The sequence below is a fragment of the Xenopus laevis genome, chromosome 7S, assembly GCF_017654675.1.
Source record: "Xenopus laevis strain J_2021 chromosome 7S, Xenopus_laevis_v10.1, whole genome shotgun sequence".
NCBI classification, from domain to species: domain Eukaryota; kingdom Metazoa; phylum Chordata; class Amphibia; order Anura; family Pipidae; genus Xenopus; species Xenopus laevis.
In genome coordinates this window covers 87,118,767-87,141,055 of record NC_054384.1, presented here as the reverse complement: position 1 = coordinate 87,141,055, position 22,289 = coordinate 87,118,767, and the positions used below count along the sequence as shown (strand labels likewise).

Here is a 22,289-nt window from a genome sequence, read left to right as displayed (position 1 = left end):
AACATATATAAATTAGTAGCCCAATTTGGCTGGAAACCCACTAACCTGGCATCCCTGACTGTCACTAATAAGGCTGGCGACATACAGGCTTCCCAGTATAACCTATACTAAAGGAGAGAAACTGCCTGGAAATAATAACAGATCTTTCTGTAATTTGGATCTTCATACCTTAAAGGAGAATTTAACCTGTTGAATTCTCCTTTAAAGGAGAATTCAACCCTAATGTTAAAAAAATCCTACCCCCCTACCCTACATAGACCCTCTCCCTACTCCCCCCAGCCTAAGTGCTACCCTGGGCAAATGCCCCTAACTTTTACTTACCCCTCGGTGCAGATTCAGGCATTGGAGTTCACAGGGTCATCTTTTTCTCTTCGGTAATCTTTGGAATGATATTGGCAAAGTGGTGCATGTGCAGTTGGAGCAATTTTCTGCTTCGCGACACCTGTGCATGCGCCAAAACTAACAATAATTGCAGAAGCTCCAATCTCATTACGAAGAGTGGCTGAAGTGGGCTCCCGTGAACTCCGATGTCTGAATCTGCACCGAGGGGTAAGTAAAAGGTTAAGGCATTTGCACGGGGTAACACCAGGGCTGGGAGGAAGGGGGTCTATGTAGGGTAGGGGGGCAAGGCTTTTTCAAGTTTAGGGTTGAATTCTACATGAAAATCATGTAAACATTAAATAAAACCAATAGGCTTTCCTTCCAATAAGGGTTAATTATATATTATTTTGGATCAAGTACAAGGTACTGTTTTATTATCACAGAGAATAGGGAAATATTTTTTTTTAATTGTGACCCTAGCAACCAGGTTGCTGAAATTGCAAACTGGACAGCTGCTGAAATAAAAAAAAGAGCTAACTCATATGCCATAAATAATGCAATCAAATTGAAAATTGTCTCAGAATAGCACGCTCTTCATCATACTGAAAGTTAATTTAAAGGTGAACAACCCCTTAAAAGTTCTTCATTTGACTGAATATTGTCTGATTTCCCCTGTCTACATGGATTGCTAACGTACATGGATCTACTTGTCATGTATGTCATGGAAGTGAAACTGAGTGGAGGCGAAACCATCATTTTCCAATGCTTTCATGGATATCTCTAGCAGGCCAAATCTTTTGGGACAAACCTACTGTGATCCAGTGGCTAAAATCAGCCCACATTTAGACATATTGATAGATATATGGCAATATTTATTATGCAGTACCTGAAACACTGACTGGCAAAGTGTTGTCTGCCCACATGATAGCCAGCTAAACTGCAGTGCCCTGTCAGCAATACAGTGCATCCCATTTCTGATTCCATTGATTCTAAATGCTGTCTCGATTCACATTAACCACAGTGTGTGCAAATAGGGTTGCCACCTGGCCAGTGTTTTACTGGGCTGGGGAGTAAAAATGATGACAATGTTATCAATAGATAAAATGTAACACAAAAATTGGAAGGCAGGTGTTTTTTTTTTCCAAAAAGGTAGCAACCCTATGTGTAAGGGCTCTTACTCACTGGCGTTCTGACCTGCGCTCCCCTGCGTTCCGTTTTTTGGCGTTCAGCCACAGGGGAGTCCAGGAATAGACGCATGTCATTATTTCAAATGGGGCTGTACTCACTCAGGCACGTGTAGGCGCCGAACGCAGGAAAAATGCAGCATGTTGCGTCTCAACCTGCGTTCGGCGCCTACACGTGCCTGAGTGAGTACAGCCCCATTTGAAATAATGACTTGCGTCTATTCCTGCGCTCCCCTGCGGCTGAACGCCAAAAAACGGAACGCAGGGGAGCGCAGGTCAGAACGCCAGTGAGTAAGAGCCCTTAATGTGATCTGGGCTTTAGATTGAAAGCTTCATTAGGGCAGGGACTATTGTAAGTGTTGAGCAATCTAAAGACATTGGCACAAATTAAAGGGATACTGTCATGTGAAAAAAAAATCAGTTAATAGTGCTGCTCAAGCCTGGCGGCATCTGAGTAGCTGAGGGTTCCTCCCGAGGCCAAAGGAAAGGTGGCTGCTACAGGAGGAAGATTGAGCCGTGACCAGGGAGCCTAGCACTTGTTCTGAATTTAGGGAGCTGAACGTGACAATAACAGCACTCAACAGAAAAAGCCAGGTCCCACTGCAACACATTCAGTTACATTGAGTATTAAAATGAGGGTGGACACTTTGAGCACTTAGAGCAACCTACATAAACACATTAAAAACACTCAAACTTCACTCTTATAGTGCCCTTTGTCAGTGAACCCATTGTCAGATACTGTGCAGGGTCGCACTGTGTGGCTGCTTAAGTTACTATCACATTCACATGCACTGTGGTCAAATTTAGCAACCTGTCTGCATGTTTTTGGCTACATCTCCCATTTGCAAAGTGATATTTTTTATGCAGGTTTGGCACCCAGCTGCTATGTAGGCAGAAAATAAATCCATATGCAATTTAATTTACTTTCTCCCAGCCAGTAGAACTTGTTCAGTCTGTAATTCTGCAGCCAAGATTTATGAATGCCTGGTTGCTCTGCGGGGTGCCATGAATGTGCGATTTAGGATTTATTTAGTGCAAGACGTAGAGTTAACTGCCTTTGCATACCAGAACAATGCTGTTAATTTACCCTGGTTTCAAATATCTGAACTGCACTCACAGAGGAGGGGGGAATTGTTTATTATCTAATACTAAAAGAGTATGTTTTGGGGGGGACAGGACACCTATGTGTAATTTTGTGTTTACATTTGGTTATGGTACAGTGGAGTCCTATCAGACACTTGTTTTGGGGTTGTATTCAGTGTTAGTCATGGAAACACATTAATGATTCCCCTACAGAGTTTGACAATGCAGCGCTCCTACCACCACAACACCAATAGCCTGAGTGGAGAGGAATGTGAGCAGGATTCAGCCTTATTGTAACCCTTAGGTATCCCAGGACTTCTGCAGCGAGCAGCTCTGTAAGTACTAAAATTTATACTGAGTGCAATGAACAGTATCTGATACGTAATGTAATCCGTTTCTTAGCATGAATTGCATCATCCTTCCTCTATACTGTAAATGACATCAGAGAGAGGTTACATTGCATTTTGCATGTTATGCCCATTATTGTAGAAGTTGAATGAGGTGCATATATATATATATATATATATATACACAAACATATATACTATGCATGACTGTATATTCATCTCCGGCTTTGGTTATCTGCTGGCACAGTACCAGGAACTATGGAACTGACAACCAAAAGCAATAAGCTTCGAGGTATATTGATTTCACAGTGCACTAGTGAAACGTTTCTAAGTAAAGATATGACAGTTGTTTTGCTGTTAATACAATATAAAGGGTAAATATTGTAAAACACTGCCAACTTAAATCCGTAGGGTTTCTAAGTAAAATGTATTGGTATCGAATAGATTATTCTTCCCAGATATACTTGTTTATCCCCCTATTTTAATTTGCTCATATGAGAGAACACTTGGTTTCCTGACTAGGAGATCACAACCAAAGATTCTTAAAGGGATTCTGTCATGATTTTTATGGTGTCGTTTTTATTTCTAGATTACACTGTTTACACTGCAAATAATTCACTCTACCGTGTAAAATGTCATTCCTAACCCAACAAGTGTATTTTTTTAATTGTAATATTTGTGTGTAGGCAGCTTACTATCTAAACAAGTGAGTTCCATTGTTCACAGTAATCATATATAATAAAGTTCAAGTGTCTCTGCGTCCAGTCCCTGTGTCCGTGGGATTGCGCTACTGCGCATGTGCTCCATGGACCGTCTCCTAGCGACGTAGATAGACACGCAACGGACTACATATGTTCTAGCGCCCGTTAATTTAACGGGCTTAATGTCTAGTGTATTATATTGTCTCTATATGGCCAATAGTTTATGCTTCCAGGTTCCCCAGCATAAGCCCCATGGGACATCCTCTAGCTGCTGTAAGGGAATTATTCACTTGTGTCTGCTTATCTATAAACTCTTTGGGGCACATTTACTAAGCTCGAGTGAAGGATTAGAATGAAAAAAAACTTTGAATTTCAAAGATTTTTTTGGCTTCTTTGCCTATCGAATTGGCTACTTCGACCTTTGACTACGACTTCGAATCAAACGATTCGAACTAAAAATCGTTTGACTATTCGATCATTCGATAGTCGAAGTACTGTCTCTTTAAAAAAAACTTTGACTACCTACTTCCTACCTAAAACCTACCGAGCACTAATGTTAGCCTATGGGGACCTTCCCCATAAGCTTTCTAAGCAATTTCTGATTAAAGGAAAATCGTTCGATCGATGGATTAAAATTCTTCGAATCGTTTGATTTGAAGGATTTTTCCTTCGTTCAATCAAAGTAAATGCAGTAAATCCTTCGACTTCGATATTCGAAGTCGAAGGATTTTACTTCAATTTTACTATCGAGGGTTAACCCTCGATTTTCGACCCATAGTAAATGTGCCCCTTTGTGTATTTTACACATAGAGGGCTACGGGAGATAGTAAAAGGCAGTTCTGTGTTCACAGCTATGGCTGTTAGAAGCATTTTGCGCGCAATATTATGTAGACTTGCTAGAGATATATGTTGTGCAGAATCTATCTATTAGAATCATATGGCATAGTGGGGTGTGGGGTAGGCCAGCTGATGATTGTGTATAGTAAATGGAGTCTAACATTTCGGCCTGAACATTAACAAGGCTGAATATTGTTTTCCCAGACAGATAACCGGTACACATGTAAACTGAGAGTTGTGCTTTCTGTCCTAAAGAGGAGGATTTGGCACCGGGCTGGGAGTTCAGACTCTTTATTAAATTTTTATTTAGAGAATTTTGTTAATATGAAATCACACAGCACCTCATTTTCAAGAGAGATATCGCATGTCACTTGACAGGCAGAAGCCATTCATTTTATAATTGATGTATCCTCCTCCCAAAATGATGCAGTTCTTTTAAAGACTGTCTGAAAAAGGAGACAGCCCTTTGAGCAGAAGCATGGCGCTGTCTCAATGAAATTGATCTTTCACAATACTTTGGAAAATTGTGTATTTGCTATAAGCGTGTGCTGGTGCAAGATAACAGTTCATGGTCCAGTCAGTAACTTATCTCAAGCAGAAGGTTTATTGTACAACAAACAGACTTGCAGGCACTTACAGTATATATATTGTCTTATCTTTCTTGGGGCACAGTACTGCCAGGAGGTATTTAAGTACTAAATCTTACATGGCTTTTTATCTAGCTACTCTCCGAAACTCCCCGTGCTACAGTCTGGTGTGGTCCTAATGTGTAATATATTGAGTAACTCCCCTCAGACAGGAAATTTCAGCACAATACCACAAAAAGCAAAATATTACAATGTAATAAAAAGGGTTATTCACCATTGTGTTAACTTTTAGTATGGTGTAGAGAATGATATTCTGAGACCTCTTGCATTGCGTTCTCATGTTTTGTTGTTTATGGTTTTTGAGTTGTTTAGCTTTCTATGTAGCAGCTCTCCAATTTCATCAATCTGGTAGCCGGTAAAACACCTGCCAAGGCCGGGGCCGGTTTTACAAATTTACCGGCAATGTAGCTGCCGATAAATTTGTAATACCCTTAAAAAGAGCCACTCAGCCTGCCCCCAATCCCCTGTAAACTTAGCTTTTGCCCTCTGTCTTCACAGCTCCATGGCCCCGCCCCTTTTGACATCACGCCCACCCCTTTTTGTTCTGGCCCCCCACCAGCTGGTAAAAAAATTAGGAAAAGGTGGCAACCCTAGCTTGACCCACTCCCAACCCGCTTGCACATCCCACCCCCATTCACACATCCACTGCTCACCTTCTAAGTAAAGAGTATCTTGGTTATAATTTACAAAGGGACTCTCACCATGGTGTTGACCTGTCCATTTATTTACAAAAATACACTTACATTTTCAGCTATGGCCCAATATTGGCCCTACGCGTTTCGACCACTAGCGTGGTCTTCATCAGGGGCAAATTTCATAGAATATTGCAAAAAGAGATAAAAGGCAGAACGAATGTGTCCAGAAAATCGGTTTAAATACCTTTGTGATACCCTCTGTAGTCTCCCTACGCATGGTAAGTGGCGTGTGACGTCACATCCGCTCCTAACCCAGAAGCGTATATAACAAGAAAGCGTCGCAATCCAAATGGAACGCACATGCGCAATAGGCGATACTTGGACGTCACACGCCACTTACCATGCGTAGGGAGACTACAGAGGGTATCACAAAGGTATTTAAACCGATTTTCTGGACACATTCGTTCTGCCTTTTATCTCTTTTTGCAATATTCTATGAAATTTTCCCCTGATGAAGACCACGCTAGTGGTCGAAACGCGTAGGGCCAATACTGGGCCATGGGCCAATATTGGGCCATAGCTGAAAATGTAAGTGTATTTTTGTAAATGTAATAAAAATGTTGCCTTTTTAAATTTGAGTGTGCAGTCCCTATATTTATTTTTGGAGTAGCACTATTAACTGATGCATTTTGAAAAAAACATGTTTTCCTATGACAATATCCCTTTAAGCAGACCTAAGGTATGGAGATCCAAATTACATAAAAAAAACCCCAGGTCCAGAACATTCTGTGCAATAGTTCCTGTACTTGTTCTAAGATTATTGGCAGTTGGAGAAATGCAAGCAATTTATGACAGGCCTTTTACTAACCTGTCCCTAACTGGGCCCCACGTTAATTAGTTCCCATATGGATATAAATGACCTTTAGTAGCTGCTATAGCATAGTATATATGAGGGCTAGGACATGTACAATATATTATAGAGCATCTTCCACAGGAAACACCCCTGAACTGCTGACATCGTCTTCTTTTTTATAGAATTTGGAAAACACCGGGGCTCATTTATCAACACTGGTAAAATTTGCCCATGGGCAGTTACCTATAGCAACCTGTCATTGATTAGCTTTTTAAAGGCAGCTGCAAGTAAAACCATGAATGCACCAATTTGATTGGTTGCCATGAGTTTGCCAAATTTGCCCAGTGTTGATAAATGACCCCCAATGTGCGTGGCACATGGAAGCAAGCAGCGATCCTCTTGCATTACTCATGATTTACTTTAGAGGGTTAGAGGGTCCTTCTTTAAAGACATATAGCTGTAGCTAGCCTTTACAAAGTTACTCTGTTTCAGACAGTAGACAATCTATATTTTTGCTCCTACAGCCCCTGCTGATTATTTTCTTTTTTTTTTAATGATTTTAGTATGTCTTAAATACATATTCTCATTGGTGTTTTTTCACAGACTCAAAATAGACTTCGATAGAGCCTTTCTGTTTTGCAGCAGCGTTAAATGAATACTGTTTACAGAATGTGGGTTTTTTGTGGATTCCTACGGTTGTGCTTGCACTGAATGGGCACCCTTGTTCCTCTCCTAGAAACTGCCAAATTGTCATTAAACCTTATTCAATCCATCTGTACTACAGGCACGGTTTAATGCCTACACCACCTTCTTGTGACTATAGAAAAACCACTTCATTTAACTCCTGCAAGCCGATTGTAAGCTCTGCTCGGCATGGTTCTCCCATACTTATATACTTTTCTACATAATATTGTTATATTGTGCTTACATGAAAATACTGTATATATGCATCTGGAGAATTTTTAAACAATTACTTTGCTGATCACAAGAATGATTTGCTGTTTGCCAAGAGAACTGCTATATGGGTAGGAAGAGATGTTGCCGACAGAGCCTTCATGGAGAGGGATAATAAACTGCTCTTGTCCTTATGATACTTCTCAGGCCTGGACTGGCAATCTGTGGGTTCTGGCAAATGCTAGAGGGGCTGCTGTAAGATGCCATTGAAAGTGAATATTAAGTGGGCTGGTGGGGGCTGTTTGGGCCTCTGTGTACTAGGAATATCAGGGCCTATTTTGAATCCCAGTCCAGTCCTGATACTTCTCATAACCCTTATAAGAGATCTGGAGATCCCTGGTCCCACCTTGCTAAAGGTGGCCATACACGGAGAGATCCGCTCGTTTGGCGATGTCGCCAAACGAGCTGATCTCTCTCCGATATGCCCACCTTGAGGTGGGCAATATCGGACTGATCCGATCGTGGGCCCTAGGGCCCAACGATCGGATCCTAACGCATGGGAAACGGGGGTCGGATCGCGGGACTGCATCAATGAACAGATCTATAGTTTGGTACATCCTGAGAAAGAAAGAAAGCACTGGTGAACTCAGCAACGCAAAAAGACCTGGATGTCCAGATTTATGGGCCTAAGCTTTCTTCCGTTCAGCCGCAGGGGAGCGCAGGAGTAGACACTCTCAATTATTGTCAAGGGGGCTGTACTCACACAGACGCATATAAGCTCCAAGCGCAGGTGGGACGCAGCATGTTGCATTTCACCTGCGTTCAGCACATACATGTGTCTGTGAGTACAGCCCCCTTGACAATAATTGAGTGCGTCTACTCCTGCGCTCCCCTGTGGCTGAACAGAAGAAAGCGCAACGAAGGAGAGCGCAGGTAAAACATTGTGCAAAAAACACAGTTTTTGTGGACAGAAGTAAATTCCTGCACTTATGGCCTACAGGAGTTTACAAAAGTGATTTATTAGCCCATAGTACATAAAAGTATGAGTGGCAACCTTTCAGGCAGGTCAGGACTAGCAATGTGGATATTCTGGCAAATGTCAAGCTACTGTAAACAGCCATACAGCAGTTCTTTATTTGAGACCCATGTAAGTATGTTTGGACCTTTGCATACTTGAAATGCCATTGTCTATTTTAAATCTCAATCTGGGCATGGATTCAGTCCTCTATGTGCTCTTTGTGTGAAATATAATATCTAGTTCTTAATGTTGTTTAGGGACAGCTAAAAGGCAATGCAGTGAAAAGAAGCACTAGCTTATGTATATTCCCAGTACCAACATCAGAAATAATGGGACACCATACAATTTAGCTGGCAGGGCCTTACCCCCAGAGTTTGTACCTGATGGAGAAGTGGACCTAAATTAAAAAAAAAAATGCTTGTCCATGCCCTAATTTGCCCTTTTAAAGGAACAGTAACACCAAAAAATTAAAGTTTTAAAGTAATGAAAATATCATGTAATATTGCCCTGCACTGGTAAAACTGATCTGTTTGCTTCAGAAAAACTACTATAGTTCATGTAAACAAGCTGCTGTGTAGCAATGGCGGAAATTGAAAAAGGGCTAAAAGGCACAGGTTAAATAGTAAAGCACTGCGTATCTTGACAGCGCTATATAAATAAATGATGATAGTGGATAACAGATAACACCATTATGTTCTACAGAAATTATCTGCTACCTGCTGTGTAACCTGAGTCTTTTCTCCTTTGAATGGCTGCCCCATTGCTACACAGCAGCTTATATTTATAAAAACAATAGTAGTGTTTCTGAAGCAAACATATCACAAGTTTTACTATTGCAGGGCAACACTGCATTATATTTTTATTACTTTCATTTTTTGATGTTACTGTTCCTTTAATCCCAAAAATGCCCCAGACCCACCCAATTCCAGGCAAGTCCTACCCCTTCTACGGTCAACTAGTATGGACTGTTTGCAAAGTTGTGTCCTGGGTGCCGAACGATGGCGACTTTTCACTAGTGTTACTTCGGCAGTGTGAGTGTTTCAAAGCGAAATTCCGCTATCGATCCCTTCTGCCTAGTGAAACTTCGTTAGTCCTTTTACGCTTAGGTCAATTTGAATATGGCAGGTACATTAAAGTCTTATGGACGTCTTTATAAGAGATGTTGGTGAAAAAACTTGAAGTGGCCACTTTTTATTACAAATGTCCAAGGAACATAAATAAAGACAGAAGAGGTCCTCTAATGCCCTACACATGAGTCCACCCTAAAATGAATGTTCCATGCCCCTCAAATGTTTGGGGAAAAATGTTTACCCAAAAAAGTTTAATAGTTAGGACTTTTGCAGGCAATCCCGCTTTGAAAAAAGTCATCCGCATTTTTACAACTTTGATGCATTTCAGGCAGACAGGATATGATGTAACTGACATAAGATTGAGGAAGGTCTATCTTAATTTTAGCAGTTTGCCTGTTCTGAGCTGGCAAAGTTAACTCTGGCGAAAGAGGTAACGTTCAATAAAATTCGCACTAGAATTTACAGAGTAACTGTAACAAACTTACCTGTGGGACGGCAGGGACGCCTGCCGCCCCCACGGCGGGGACGCCCGTCACGCCGAGCGGCAGCCGCCGCTTCTAGGCCTCAGGCGCCGGCTCCTTAGGGAGCGCGCGGCGCGCATGCGCCGGTCTTAAAGGCGCAGGCGCGTTCGCGCAGGCGCGCTGACGTCATGGCGCAGACGCGCTGGCGTCATTGCGACGCATGCAATGGCGCCAAAATTTAAAATAAAAAGGCAATGCACAGTGTCTGCATTGCCCAACGTAGGTTCTAGTTTTTCAGTTCCTGGGTGCGATTCTGTTTGATTTCTCCTGACCTTCCGGATAGTCCTGACTCCTGTAATTGATCTCTGCCTGCCCTGACCCTTTGGCTTTCCTCTGACTACGCTTTCTGGATCCCGATTTTGTACTTCGCCCAAGACTGTTACTGACCCGGCCTGTGACCTCGACTACTCTACTTCTTACCGATTCCGTACCTTGTTTCCGATTGGTTTTGACTTGGCCTGTTTCTGGACTTTGATATACGTTTACGTAAGGTTCCCTTGCTCGCTCAGAGTTGTAGTCCTCTTAGTCCCCTCACTTTAAGACCTGGCGGCATCCGAGTAGCGGAGGGCTCATCCCGAAGTGAAAGGCGGCGGTTTGAGGCTGAAGCGTGAGCCGAGCCCGGGACATTGGGGTTAACTCTGGGTTGTGGGATACCGAACGTGACATTACGTTGGGCCAAATTAAAAAAAAGAAAAACTAAGAAGATGGAGCCAGCTGACGTTACTGCTTCCACCACTCCTTCGGACGCAATCCTGGCAAATCTTCTGCAGAGGCTTGGAGAACAAGAAGACAAGCAAGATTATATTGTCCAATGTCTTCACGGTCTTTCTTCCAGGCTTGATATGATGCAGCAACAGCCTGTTCCTGGTCCGAGTACTGCAACTCCTCTGGCAAGCTCTTCTCTACCTCCACCTACAGGTAGCTCCTTCCATGAGCCCAAGGTTCCTTTTCCTGAGAAGTTTACTGGGGATCGTAGTAAGTTTTTTACGTTTCAAGAAGCCTGTAAGCTACATTTCAGTTTTTTACCTTATTCTTTCCCCACCGAGGAATCTAGGGTAAATTTTGTAGTTACCTTGTTACAGGGCGATGCTCAGCTTTGGGCATTTAGTCTGTCCCAGAGGGATCCAGCCCGTCTCTCTCTCGAAGCTTTCTTTAAAGCCATGGCCGTAATTTACGATGATCCTGATCGTGCCGCCTCTGCCGACGCAGCCATACGTGCTCTTAAACAAGGCAAGAGGCGGGCAGAGGATTATTGTACTGAGTTTCGGCGGTGGGCTGTAGAGACGGGCTGGAATGATACTGCTCTCATGAGCCAATTTAGGGTTGGTCTGGCCGCAGCTATCAAAGATAGTCTTGTTAATTTTCCTACACAGTCCTCCCTGGATTCTCTTATGCATTTGGCTGTTCAGATTGATCGTAGGCATAGAGAGAGACTTCAGGAGGAACAGGTTGCCAATATCTCACCTCCTTCTGTAAATGTTTCCAATATCCCGCAAGTTTTTCCTCAACCCTTTGAAGAACCTATGCAGATTGGTTCTACTCGTCTTTCTTCTGCTGAGAGGGTCCGTAGGAGGAGTAATGGGTTATGTCTGTATTGTGGGGATAAAGGGCATTTTCGCAACACCTGTCCCAAAAGGCCGGGAAACGACAGAGCCTAAGCAGGTCTGGGGAGTCTTGCTTGGGTGATGTCGTTTCTACTCCCCAGTCTTCTCAAATTTTAATTCCGGTCCGTTTGAATTGGGACAGTGGTTGTGTGCAGAGCTCTGCTTTTTTGGATTCGGGGGCTGCGGGTAATTTTTTGGATCTTGGGTTTATTAAAGAACATGGTGTCCCTTGCGAACCACAGGTTCCATCATTCAGGTTGTCTGCCATTGATGGTAGATCTTTGGGTTCTGGGTTAGTTTCTACCAAATCTAAAGTCATCTGTATGTCCATGTCTGATCATTTCGAGTCTCTTTCTTTTTTCGTTACCGAGTGCCCTCAGACTCCAATCATTTTAGGCCTTCCCTGGTTACAGAGTCACAATCCCCAGGTTGATTGGCCTTCTGGTAAGATTTTGAATTGGAGCCCTGCTTGTGAACATTCCTGTATTAAGGTTGGTCAAACTCTGGCTGCAACTTCTTTAAAAGGTCTCCCTCCCTGTTATGCTGCCTTTTCTGATGTTTTTTGTAAAAAAGCAGCTGAGTCTCTACCCCCCCATAGACCTTACGACTGTGCCAAACATACTGTTTCTGTGTTCACTGACCATAAAAACCTATTATACATTGAATCTGCTAGACGGTTAAATCCTCGGCAAGCCAGGTGGTCATTATTTTTCTCACGGTTTAATTTTCTCATCTCCTACAGGCCAGCAGATAAGAATGTAAAAGCAGATGCCCTTTCTAGAAGTTTTGTCTCCAAACCTAGGGAGGATTTGGGGCCAGTCCCTATTGTTCCGAAGGAGGTGATTGTGGCAGCCCTGAGTCCGGATCTCTTTACTTCTTTGTCAAATGCTCAGGTAGATTCTCCTCCTAATATTCCTGTGGGCAAGTTATTTGTTCCGAGTATTTTACGTGAAGCTGTCCTTCACGAATCCCATGATTCCAAAGTGGCTGGTCATCTGGGTTGTGCGAAGACTTGTGAATTATTGTCTCGTACTCTCTGGTGGCCGACTCTAAGACAAGACGTTGCCAAATATATTGATTCATGTCCAATTTGCCAACGTTCTAAGCCTTCTAGATCTTTACCTCAGGGTTTGCTGCAGTCACTTCCTATTCCCGAGAAACCTTGGACTCATATATCCATGGATTTCATTGTGGAATTACCTCCATCTAAGGGTCATACGGTCATCTGGGTAGTAGTGGATCGTTTTAGTAAAATGTCCCATTTTATCCCTCTCCCTACCCTTCCATCTGCCAAGACCCTTGCTGAACTTTTCATTGTCCATATTTTCAAGTTTCACGGGGCTCCTCTTAATATTGTGTCTGATAGGGGGGTTCAATTTGTGTCCAAATTCTGGCGGGCCTTTTGTTCATTAATGGGTACTGATTTGTCTTTCTCTTCCGCATACCATCCTCAGACTAACGGTCAGACTGAGAGGACAAATCAGACCCTGGAACAGTATCTGAGATGTTACGTCTCCTGCAATCAGTCACTTTGGGTTAATTTTCTTCCGTGGGCCGAATTTGCCTATAATAATGCCATTCACTCCTCCACTGGCAGGTCTCCTTTTTTCACTGTTTTTGGTCTCCATCCCAGGGTTTTTTCGTTTTCTGATTCTTGTGACCTTCCTGCCGTCAATTCTATTACTCAGGACTTTTCTAAGGTTTGGCAGGAGGTTCAGAAGTCTTTATCTTCTGCAGTAGCTGCTCAGAAGAGGGCTTCTGATAAACAGCGAAGAGAGTCTCCCGAATATCAGGTTGGTGATCAAGTTTGGCTGTCCTCTAAGAATATTTCTTTGAAAGTCCCTTCGGCCAAACTGGGTCCCAAATTTGTTGGTCCATTTTCTGTATCTAAGATTATTAACCCTTGTACTTTCAGGTTAAATCTTCCTCCCGAACTCAAGATTTTTAATTCCTTTCATGTCTCCCTTTTAAAACCTGCTAGAGTGGTGCGTCAGACTTCTCCTCCTCCTCCTGTTTCTGTTGAGGGGCAATCTGAATATTTAGTTCACAAGTTGGTTGATTCTCGTATCTCTAGAGGTAAACTACAATATCTGGTTCACTGGAAGGGTTATGGTCCCGAGGAAAGGTCTTGGGTTCCTGCCTCGGATGTAAGGGCTGATCGCTTGGTGAGGCAGTTCCACTCTAGGTTTCCCAACAAGCCTAGGGGTCCAGTGGCCCCCTCTGGAGGGGGGGGTAATGTAACAAACTTACCTGTGGGACGGCAGGGACGCCCGTCACGCCGAGCGGCAGCCGCCGCTTCTAGGCCTCAGGCGCCGGCTCCTTAGGGAGCGCGCGGCGCGCATGCGCCGGTCTTAAAGGCGCAGGCGCGTTCGCGCAGGCGCGCTGACGTCATGGCGCAGACGCGCTGGCGTCATTGCGACGCATGCAATGGCGCCAAAATTTAAAATAAAAAGGCAATGCACAGTGTCTGCATTGCCCAACGTAGGTTCTAGTTTTTCAGTTCCTGGGTGCGATTCTGTTTGATTTCTCCTGACCTTCCGGATAGTCCTGACTCCTGTAATTGATCTCTGCCTGCCCTGACCCTTTGGCTTTCCTCTGACTACGCTTTCTGGATCCCGATTTTGTACTTCGCCCAAGACTGTTACTGACCCGGCCTGTGACCTCGACTACTCTACTTCTTACCGATTCCGTACCTTGTTTCCGATTGGTTTTGACTTGGCCTGTTTCTGGACTTTGATATACGTTTACGTAAGGTTCCCTTGCTCGCTCAGAGTTGTAGTCCTCTTAGTCCCCTCACTTTAAGACCTGGCGGCATCCGAGTAGCGGAGGGCTCATCCCGAAGTGAAAGGCGGCGGTTTGAGGCTGAAGCGTGAGCCGAGCCCGGGACATTGGGGTTAACTCTGGGTTGTGGGATACCGAACGTGACAGTAACGACCATTCGCCAGTTGCCTGGCGATAGTGTGCGAGTGAATGCTAGTGACTGTCCCGTTCGCTATCGAATTGTCTTCTATGTCTGTTAGTAAATTGGCAATGTCCCTGCGGTGCGGAAGGGATTTCTGGTGAAATGTCTCTAGTGTTAGCCATTTCACCCTTTAGTTAATCTGCCCCATTATCTTCCCTTTATGTCCTTTGGCATGTGTTTCTTTTTTTCTTACAGCCTGCACAGAAATGTACTCAGTGCTGTCGGCAGGATTTTCTGTGACCTGAACAGTAGGCCGTGTTCCCTCTCCTCTGCTCATTGGCCACTCAGCTTTTAAAGAGGAATGGCAACACCACTTTCCTTAAAGAAACCGCAATTCCTTCTCTGTCTGCCCACCACCAGTGTTGTTCAGACTTGCCACCAGCCCGGCATTACTGAAGAGAGGCAAACACAGCAACTGCAATTATGGAACAAGTTTTACTCATCAGAACTCTCACGGGGGTCAATGCAATTAAGAAAGTGTCAGACAGAGAGCTGTGAACTGCATGATTCCCTGCCCTCCCTGTGTGAGAGTGGGAGGACATCAGGACAGGTCAACATCTGTGACTGTCATGCTAGATATGTGACACTTGATAGGACTGACTCAGTCGCACTATGCAACATTTCGTGGGGGTTTGGCTTCTCCGTGTCAGGTGCTCTGAAGTGAAACATGCAGTGTAACAACCCCATTCTCCATTTCATGAGAGAAGCGCATGACTATTGCTTATGCTGGCAGTTACACGATTATTGGAAAAGGGCAGTTCCAGGTGTTTTCTAGTGAAGAATTAAAAAAAATAATGCCCAAAATCATACAATATGCCATTGTCCTAAGAAACACTGTTATATGGAAAAAAAAAAAAGTTATTTATTCCACAGGGGAACTCCACCCGAAAACGTAAACAAAAATGTAATGTTCAGTAGCTTTACAATATATATTTCTTTTAAGGTATCCTTTAAAGTTATTTGTTGATTGTTTATCCCTTTCCCACATCCCCAGGTTCTGACTCAACAATATAGCAGACTGTTCTCATCAGATCTGTTAATCAGCTGCTACTTTGTTTCAAGAGTCAGAATCAGGAGTTGAAAGACTATAAACAGCCAGCCAGCTACTGCTATATAATTTTTATTATTATTATTATTATTATTATACAGCAGAACCCCCTATTTTACATCCCCTGATTAAGTTTTCCCTCATTTTACATTGTTGTTTTGTGGTCCCACCTACCGTATATATTATATATATTATGCATGATACATTTCCCTGATTTTACATTTTCCTGGATTTTACATAATTTTTTTTTGGGATTCCCCCGAATCCACTGTTTTGGATTCGGCCGAATGCAAATTAGGATTCGGTTCGCCCAGGCACATTGATTCAGCCAAATCCGAATCCTGCTGTAAAAAAGGCAGAATCCTGGACCGAATCCTGGATTCGGTGCATCCCTAATCTTTTTCTGGTCCCCTGAAAAACATAAAATGGGGGTTGTACTGTATATGAAAGTTTGTTAGAATTTAATTTTTTTACTATGCAAAACAAAAAACTGATTTTGGGTGGAGCTAGTTGATTCATTTCCAAGGATCCAACACTTGGCAGCTGTCTGTATGGCTGGCTTGCCCGAGGAACACCCCTACAGAAGGACAAGTCTAGTGATCGCAGCTCTTTCTAATAATAGAAGTTACAGGGTTAACATCAGTGGGCTCAGTGTCTATCTGCAGTCTGGGCCACGTGTGCTTGGGCTCGGCCCACTGGGCGGATTCAGTGTGACAAAGCCGCACTTCTATCCCAATGTGAACAGCTGCAGCTCAGACCAGTTCCAGACTTTTATGCCCATAGCTGCCTACTGTAGTACTGATCTGTGCCTGTTGCCTTTATTGCTTTAACTAGAGGGCAAGAGGATATAGCAGCGGATATAAGAAAGTCATCTTTTGCTGTGTTTACAGGTTAGTAACGCCTAGTCTTAACTGCTGCCATATGTGTTTTTAGAAGCAAAAGTATCTGCAGCTTTCCTGCTTTAACTGAATTAGATTGACTTTTTGGGAATACTGGAAGGAGTAGTCCAGCAATAGCTGAAGTGCATTTTGTATGCACAGCAGCTTTTATCCCTCAAAATCACTATGTGGGATTTAAAAAAAAACAATCTTTGAAGCTTATGCAACAGTGTTGGAACATGATGCACTCTATGCAATACATAGGGAACAGGATCCAGGTGCATGTATATATGTGTACAGGTATGGGATCCTTTATCTGGAAACCCGTTATCCAGAAAGTTCCAAATTACTGGAAAAAAAAAAATCCTTTTTTTCTGTAATAATAAAACAGTACCTTGTTCTTGATCCAAACTAAGATATAATTAATACTTTTTGGAAGCAAAACCAGTCTATTCGGTCATCATTTTCTAGTAGACTTAAAGTATAGAGATCCAAATTACGGAAAGATCCGTTATCTGGAAAACCCCAGGTCTCGAGTATTCTGGATAACAGGTCCCATACTTGTATTACTAACTGTCCATGTGTCCACAACATTCTGTTCATGTACGCACAGTAGCAGTAAATGATCTGAAGTTATTTAGGAAGAACATATGAGTGAATATGAATAGTTTAACTATGACTTGTGAATGTGAAAACGTGTGAGTGGGAATGTGAGACAGGGCGAGTTCTATGGATGCGCAATACAGTCTGAGAGGGAGATGTGAGTGGCTGTGGGTGCCTGAATGAATATTACAGATGACTGTATGACTTATGAGAGTGATTCACTATAGGCCTGAGAGTGTGTACAGGAGTGTTTGGCAGTGAGTGGACATGTGTGCAAGCATGTAAGGCACTGACTGGATTAAACAAGTGTTTCATTGAATTAAAAGTTTATTTTATAGAATTCTAAACAACTATCTTATATATGTAAATTCACTGAATTGTAAATATGTACAGTATAGTGCAGTGATCCCTAACTAGTGGCTCGAGAGCAACATGTTGGATGTTGCTCCCAGTGGCCTTAAAGCAGGCGCTTATTTTTGAATTCCAGGCTTGGAGGCACGTTTTGTTGCATAAAAACTGTGTGTTCTGCCAACTAGAGCCTCTTGTAGACTGCCGGTCCACATAGGGACTATCAATAGCCAATTACAGTCCGTATTTGGCACCCCCGGGAACTTGTGTTTTCTTATGTTGCTCTCCAACTTTTTTTATGTTTGAATGTGGCTCCCAGGTAAAAAAAAATAAATTGGGGACCCTGTTTGGAAATGTAACTTCTATTAAAATTGGTTGTCTTTCTGTTCTCTGGTCCTGGCTCTTGACACAATGTAGCAGAAGTCAGTTCTATCATCTGTTATGTTGCATTTCAGGAGTCATACTCTGAAGGGATGAAATGTAAACAAGACAGAGCACATTCACAAATAACCTTAAGGGCAGGAGCACACGGGCAGATTTAGTTGCCTGGGGACTAATCGCCTCTTCTTTGGGGCGACAATCTCTCCGAACTGCCTTCCCCCTGCTAAAATGAGAAAACGCCAGCGCAATGGCACTCGCGTCGATTTGATTTACAAAGTCGCCTCACGAGGAAATCGAAGTGCCGCGAGTCGACCGATTTTTCATTTTAGCAAGCGGAAGGCAGTTCAGGGAGATTGTTACCCTGAAGAATAGGCAATTAGTCGCCAGGCGACTAGATTGCTCTGAATCTGCCCATGTGCCTTAGAATTTTTTTTTTTTTTCAGCAGGACAAAGAAAAAAAAAGTTTTCAGGGGAAATCTCCTTAAAGGGGAAGGAAACCTAGTCGGCGCAAACCACCCACCCCACCACCCGTTTGTTGCCCACCCTCCCTCCTCCCCCCTGGCCTACCCGTCCCGCTGGGCAAATGCCCCTAACTTGTTACTTACCCTTCTGTGCAGGTCCAGTCCAGGGAGTTCACAGATGACATCTTCTTCCACGCGATCTTCTTCCTGCTGTGAACGGCGCATGCGCAGTAGGATCATTTCGCCGGTACGATCTACTGCGCATGACTTTTGGCGCATGCGCAGTAGATCCGTACCGGCGAAATGATCCTACTGCGCATGCGCCAAAACGCCGTTCACAGCAGGAAGATCATCTCGTGTAAGAAGATGTCGTCTGTGAACTCCCTGGACTGGACCTGCGCAGAAGGGTAAGTAACAAGTTAGGGGCATTTGCCCAGCGGGACGGGTAGGCCAGGGGGAGGAGGGAGGGTGGGCAACAAACGGGTGGGGTTTTTGCGCCGACTAGGTTTCCTTCCCCTTTAAGGGTCAGGGCACACAGGCAGATTAGTCGCCAGGCATATAAGTACAGCACCAGCGCTGTATGTCTCTTTTATTTGCTACTCTTCACGTTTGACCGTAAATGGACACCATAGCGCCTTGAGCGCGGCCAGGCCTTTCCTTGTGTAGACGCCAGAGCGCGTAGCGTTTGTCTGTTCTGTAGCAGCCGCTGAAGCGCGAATCAATGGTACAGCCTCAGGCGGCCAGTCTGCTGCTCACGCTCTACAAGTGGGGCGCGGCGCGTACTGGAGGTGACGTGACCAGAGAGGATACCGGGAAAACCCAAACTCGACCTGCGCCACCATTGTTTGTACTTTCATCGTGCGGAGATGTGAGTGCACAGGGTACGGCCTGGGGAGCTCCCAGCAGGCGTTGCGGGACATAATTGATAAGAGTTGCAGGGTGGTACGGTCTAGATGCGGGGTTATATCACTTCTCCCTCATTCTGACTTCTGCCCGCAACTATGAATGTCACTGAAACCCTACCAGTTGCGTTAAAACTACTTCCCCCACAAACATGTTAATCCCCCCATTACCTTTTCACCTCGCTCTGCCATTCACATTCACTCCCCTGCCGCTCTCTTTCTCCCTCACCTACACTGAACCCCGCCTCTCCCCTCATCTACACTGAACTCCTCATTCTCCCTTCCCTCACCTACACTGAACTCCTCCCCCTCATCTACACTGAACTCCTCCTTCTCCCTTCCCTCACCTACACTGAACTCCTCCCCCTCCACATCTACACTGAACTCCTCACCCTCCTCATCTACACTGAACTTCTCCCTTACCTCATCTACACTGAACTCCTTCTCCCTTCCCTCACATACACTGAGCCCTCCTCCCCCACCTACACTAAGCCCTTCCTCCCCCACCTACACTAAGCCCTTCCTCCCCACCTACACTAAGCCCCTCCTCCCCCCTCCCTCACCTAAACTGAACCCCTCCTCCCCTCACCTACACTGAGCCCCTCCTCCCCTCTCCCTCACCTAAACTGAACCCATCCTCTCCCTCACCTACACTGAACCCCTCCTCCCCCTCCCTCACCTACACTAAATGTCCCAATCCCTCCCCTCACCTACACTGAACCTCCCCTCACCTATACTGAACCCCTCCTCTCACCTATACTGAACCCCTCCTCTCCCTCCCTAACCTACACCCCTTCTTTATATATTTTCAACCTTAAATCCCGCTGAGCAGTAGCGATCCTAGAGGGGGGTGGGCCCTGGTGCGTGACGCGCAGCCGGGCCCCGCCCCCTCCGTACGGCCGCATTTGGCTGCATTTTCAGCTGCGAACAGACTGCCGGGGGGCCCTGAGGAGGTGCGGGCCCTGGCCTGCTCGCACCCCCTGCTCCCCCGGTAGTTCCGTCACTGCTGCTGAGTAGCTATATACAAACTACGATGTACAGTATGTGAGCTATCAGTAATTGGGACAGATGAGCACATGATGGTAGGGAGCCTCATGATGTCACTGCTGAGGTATCAGGGTGGTACTTAAGATAATGGGCACATCACATGGAAAACCCATGCAGACATTGCACCCATGGCCTGATGAGGTTGTTGGTTAGTGGAATATTCTTCTTATCTTGGTTTTGATTGGGTAGTGCAGCATTTTAGGCCAATACACTGGCCAGTGGGTTGCAGGCTTAAAGGGGTTGTTCACCTTTAAATTAACTGTCAGTATGATATAGAGAGTGATATTCTGAGACAATTTGCAATTGGTTTTAATTTTTAATAATTTGTGTTTTTTGGGTTATTTAGCCTTTTATTATACAATGAATATGTAGCCTCACAGAGCAGTTTTTAGGTGGGGTCAGTGACCCCCCCCATGAATGCTGGGAAGATTTCAAGAAGAAGGCAAATTATTTAAAAACTATAAAAAAAAAAAATTATGAAGACCAATTATAACGTTATTGACCATTCTATAATATACTAAAGGGTAACTTAAAGGTGAACCACCCCTTTAATAAAGAGAGGCTGTGTTGACAGCAAATAGACCATCCACTGTCCTTCAAGCACTGCTAATTCCAGCACTCTTATAGGATCATGAGGAGTTTGCGCTCTGTGTTGCTGTCTCTCACATTATAACTCTGTTTTTCAGATGATCATCCACTGAGTGCCCAGATCATGGATTTGCCCATCAACACTCCCCCCGATTCCATGGCAATTCCAGCATCTGAAGCCTCCTTGCCTTTCTACGATGCCTCCCACGCCTTGCACTTGCTACGGGGCATCAATGAGCTCAGAGCCGAAGAGAAATTCTTTGACATGACAGTGAGTGCAGGAGGACAGGATTTCCCTTGCCACCGGACTGTGTTGGCTGCCGCCAGCAACTACTTTCGAGCCATGTTTGCCGGGCGGCTACGGGAGAGCCAAGCTGATCGGGTTGAACTTCATGATGTGTCCGGTCCCATCCTTTCCCTCTTGCTTGACTTTTGCTACACTGGCAGAGTCACAGTCACACTGGAGAATGTGGAGCCCCTTCTTCAGGCCGCAGACCTTTTTCAGTTCCCATCAGTAAAGGATGCATGCTGCGCCTACCTAGAACAGCAGCTGGACGTCTCTAACTGCCTGGAGATCCAGGACTTTGCAGAAGCCTATGCTTGCCAGGGCCTGGCAGAGAGTACTAAACGTTTCATTCTGGCGCATTTGGGGCAGCTGGCACAGGCCCGGGAGGTGGAGCGGCTCACCTTTAAGCGCATGCTGGAGTACATCAGTGACGACAGGCTATGTGTGGATAAAGAGGAGGCCGCCTTCCAGATAGCCTTGCAGTGGGTAAAGGCTGATCCCAAGCACCGGCAGTACCGCTGGCCAGAGCTCTTCCAGTACCTTAGACTGCCATTCATACGGCGCTTCTACCTGCTGGCTTATGTAGAAAGTGACCCACTGGTCTACCGCAGTCCCTACTGCCGACAGTTAATCCGTGAAGCCCGGGCTTTCCAGTCCTCTGAATATGACCGCCATGATTGGCCGTGCCATCGAATGAAGCCAAGGCCCTCCACTGGCCTAGCGGAAATCCTAGTAGTAGTGGGGGGTTGTGACCAAGACTGTGATGAGTTGGTTACTGTGGACTGCTACAACCCACAAACTGGCCAGTGGAGATACCTGGCCGAGTTCCCTGACCACCTTGGAGGAGGCTACAGCATTGCAGCTCTGGGTAACGATATATACGTGACGGGTAAGTATCATCACCAAAACATTTCTTTTTAGCAAGACTCACAATTTAAGTGAGGAGGCTCAGGTACTCTGCCCCGAGCCTTCAGCATAAGGGAGCGGACATCGCCATATTGTTTGTAGAGTAGGCACTCAAAGAGCAATCCGCCAGGCAGTTGTAGTAAATAAGTCTTTATTGAAGTATG

At 44.6% G+C, this 22,289-nt stretch overlaps 1 protein-coding gene across 7 annotated transcripts in view; it reads left to right on the top strand.

Annotated features, from left to right (window-relative positions):
- The first annotated feature begins 345 nt into the window (after nucleotides 1-345).
- LOC108697699 (kelch-like protein 21) overlaps nucleotides 346-22,289 on the top strand; it is a 36,839-nt gene continuing 14,895 nt past the window's right edge. Inside the window, exons 1-3 of one of the 7 annotated variants that reach the window (XM_018227985.2) lie at nucleotides 346-549; nucleotides 2,802-2,923; nucleotides 21,032-22,108. In XM_018227985.2, coding sequence (XP_018083474.1) covers nucleotides 21,058-22,108 — 1,051 coding nt within the window. In that variant the 5' untranslated portion in view covers nucleotides 346-549; nucleotides 2,802-2,923; nucleotides 21,032-21,057. Of the gene's footprint in view, nucleotides 550-1,847; nucleotides 2,924-16,183; nucleotides 16,616-18,917; nucleotides 19,278-19,964; nucleotides 20,494-21,031; nucleotides 22,109-22,289 lie in introns of those variants that run through there. The other 6 variants (XM_018227984.2, XM_018227987.2, XM_018227980.2 and 3 more) reach the window with 6 other exon arrangements.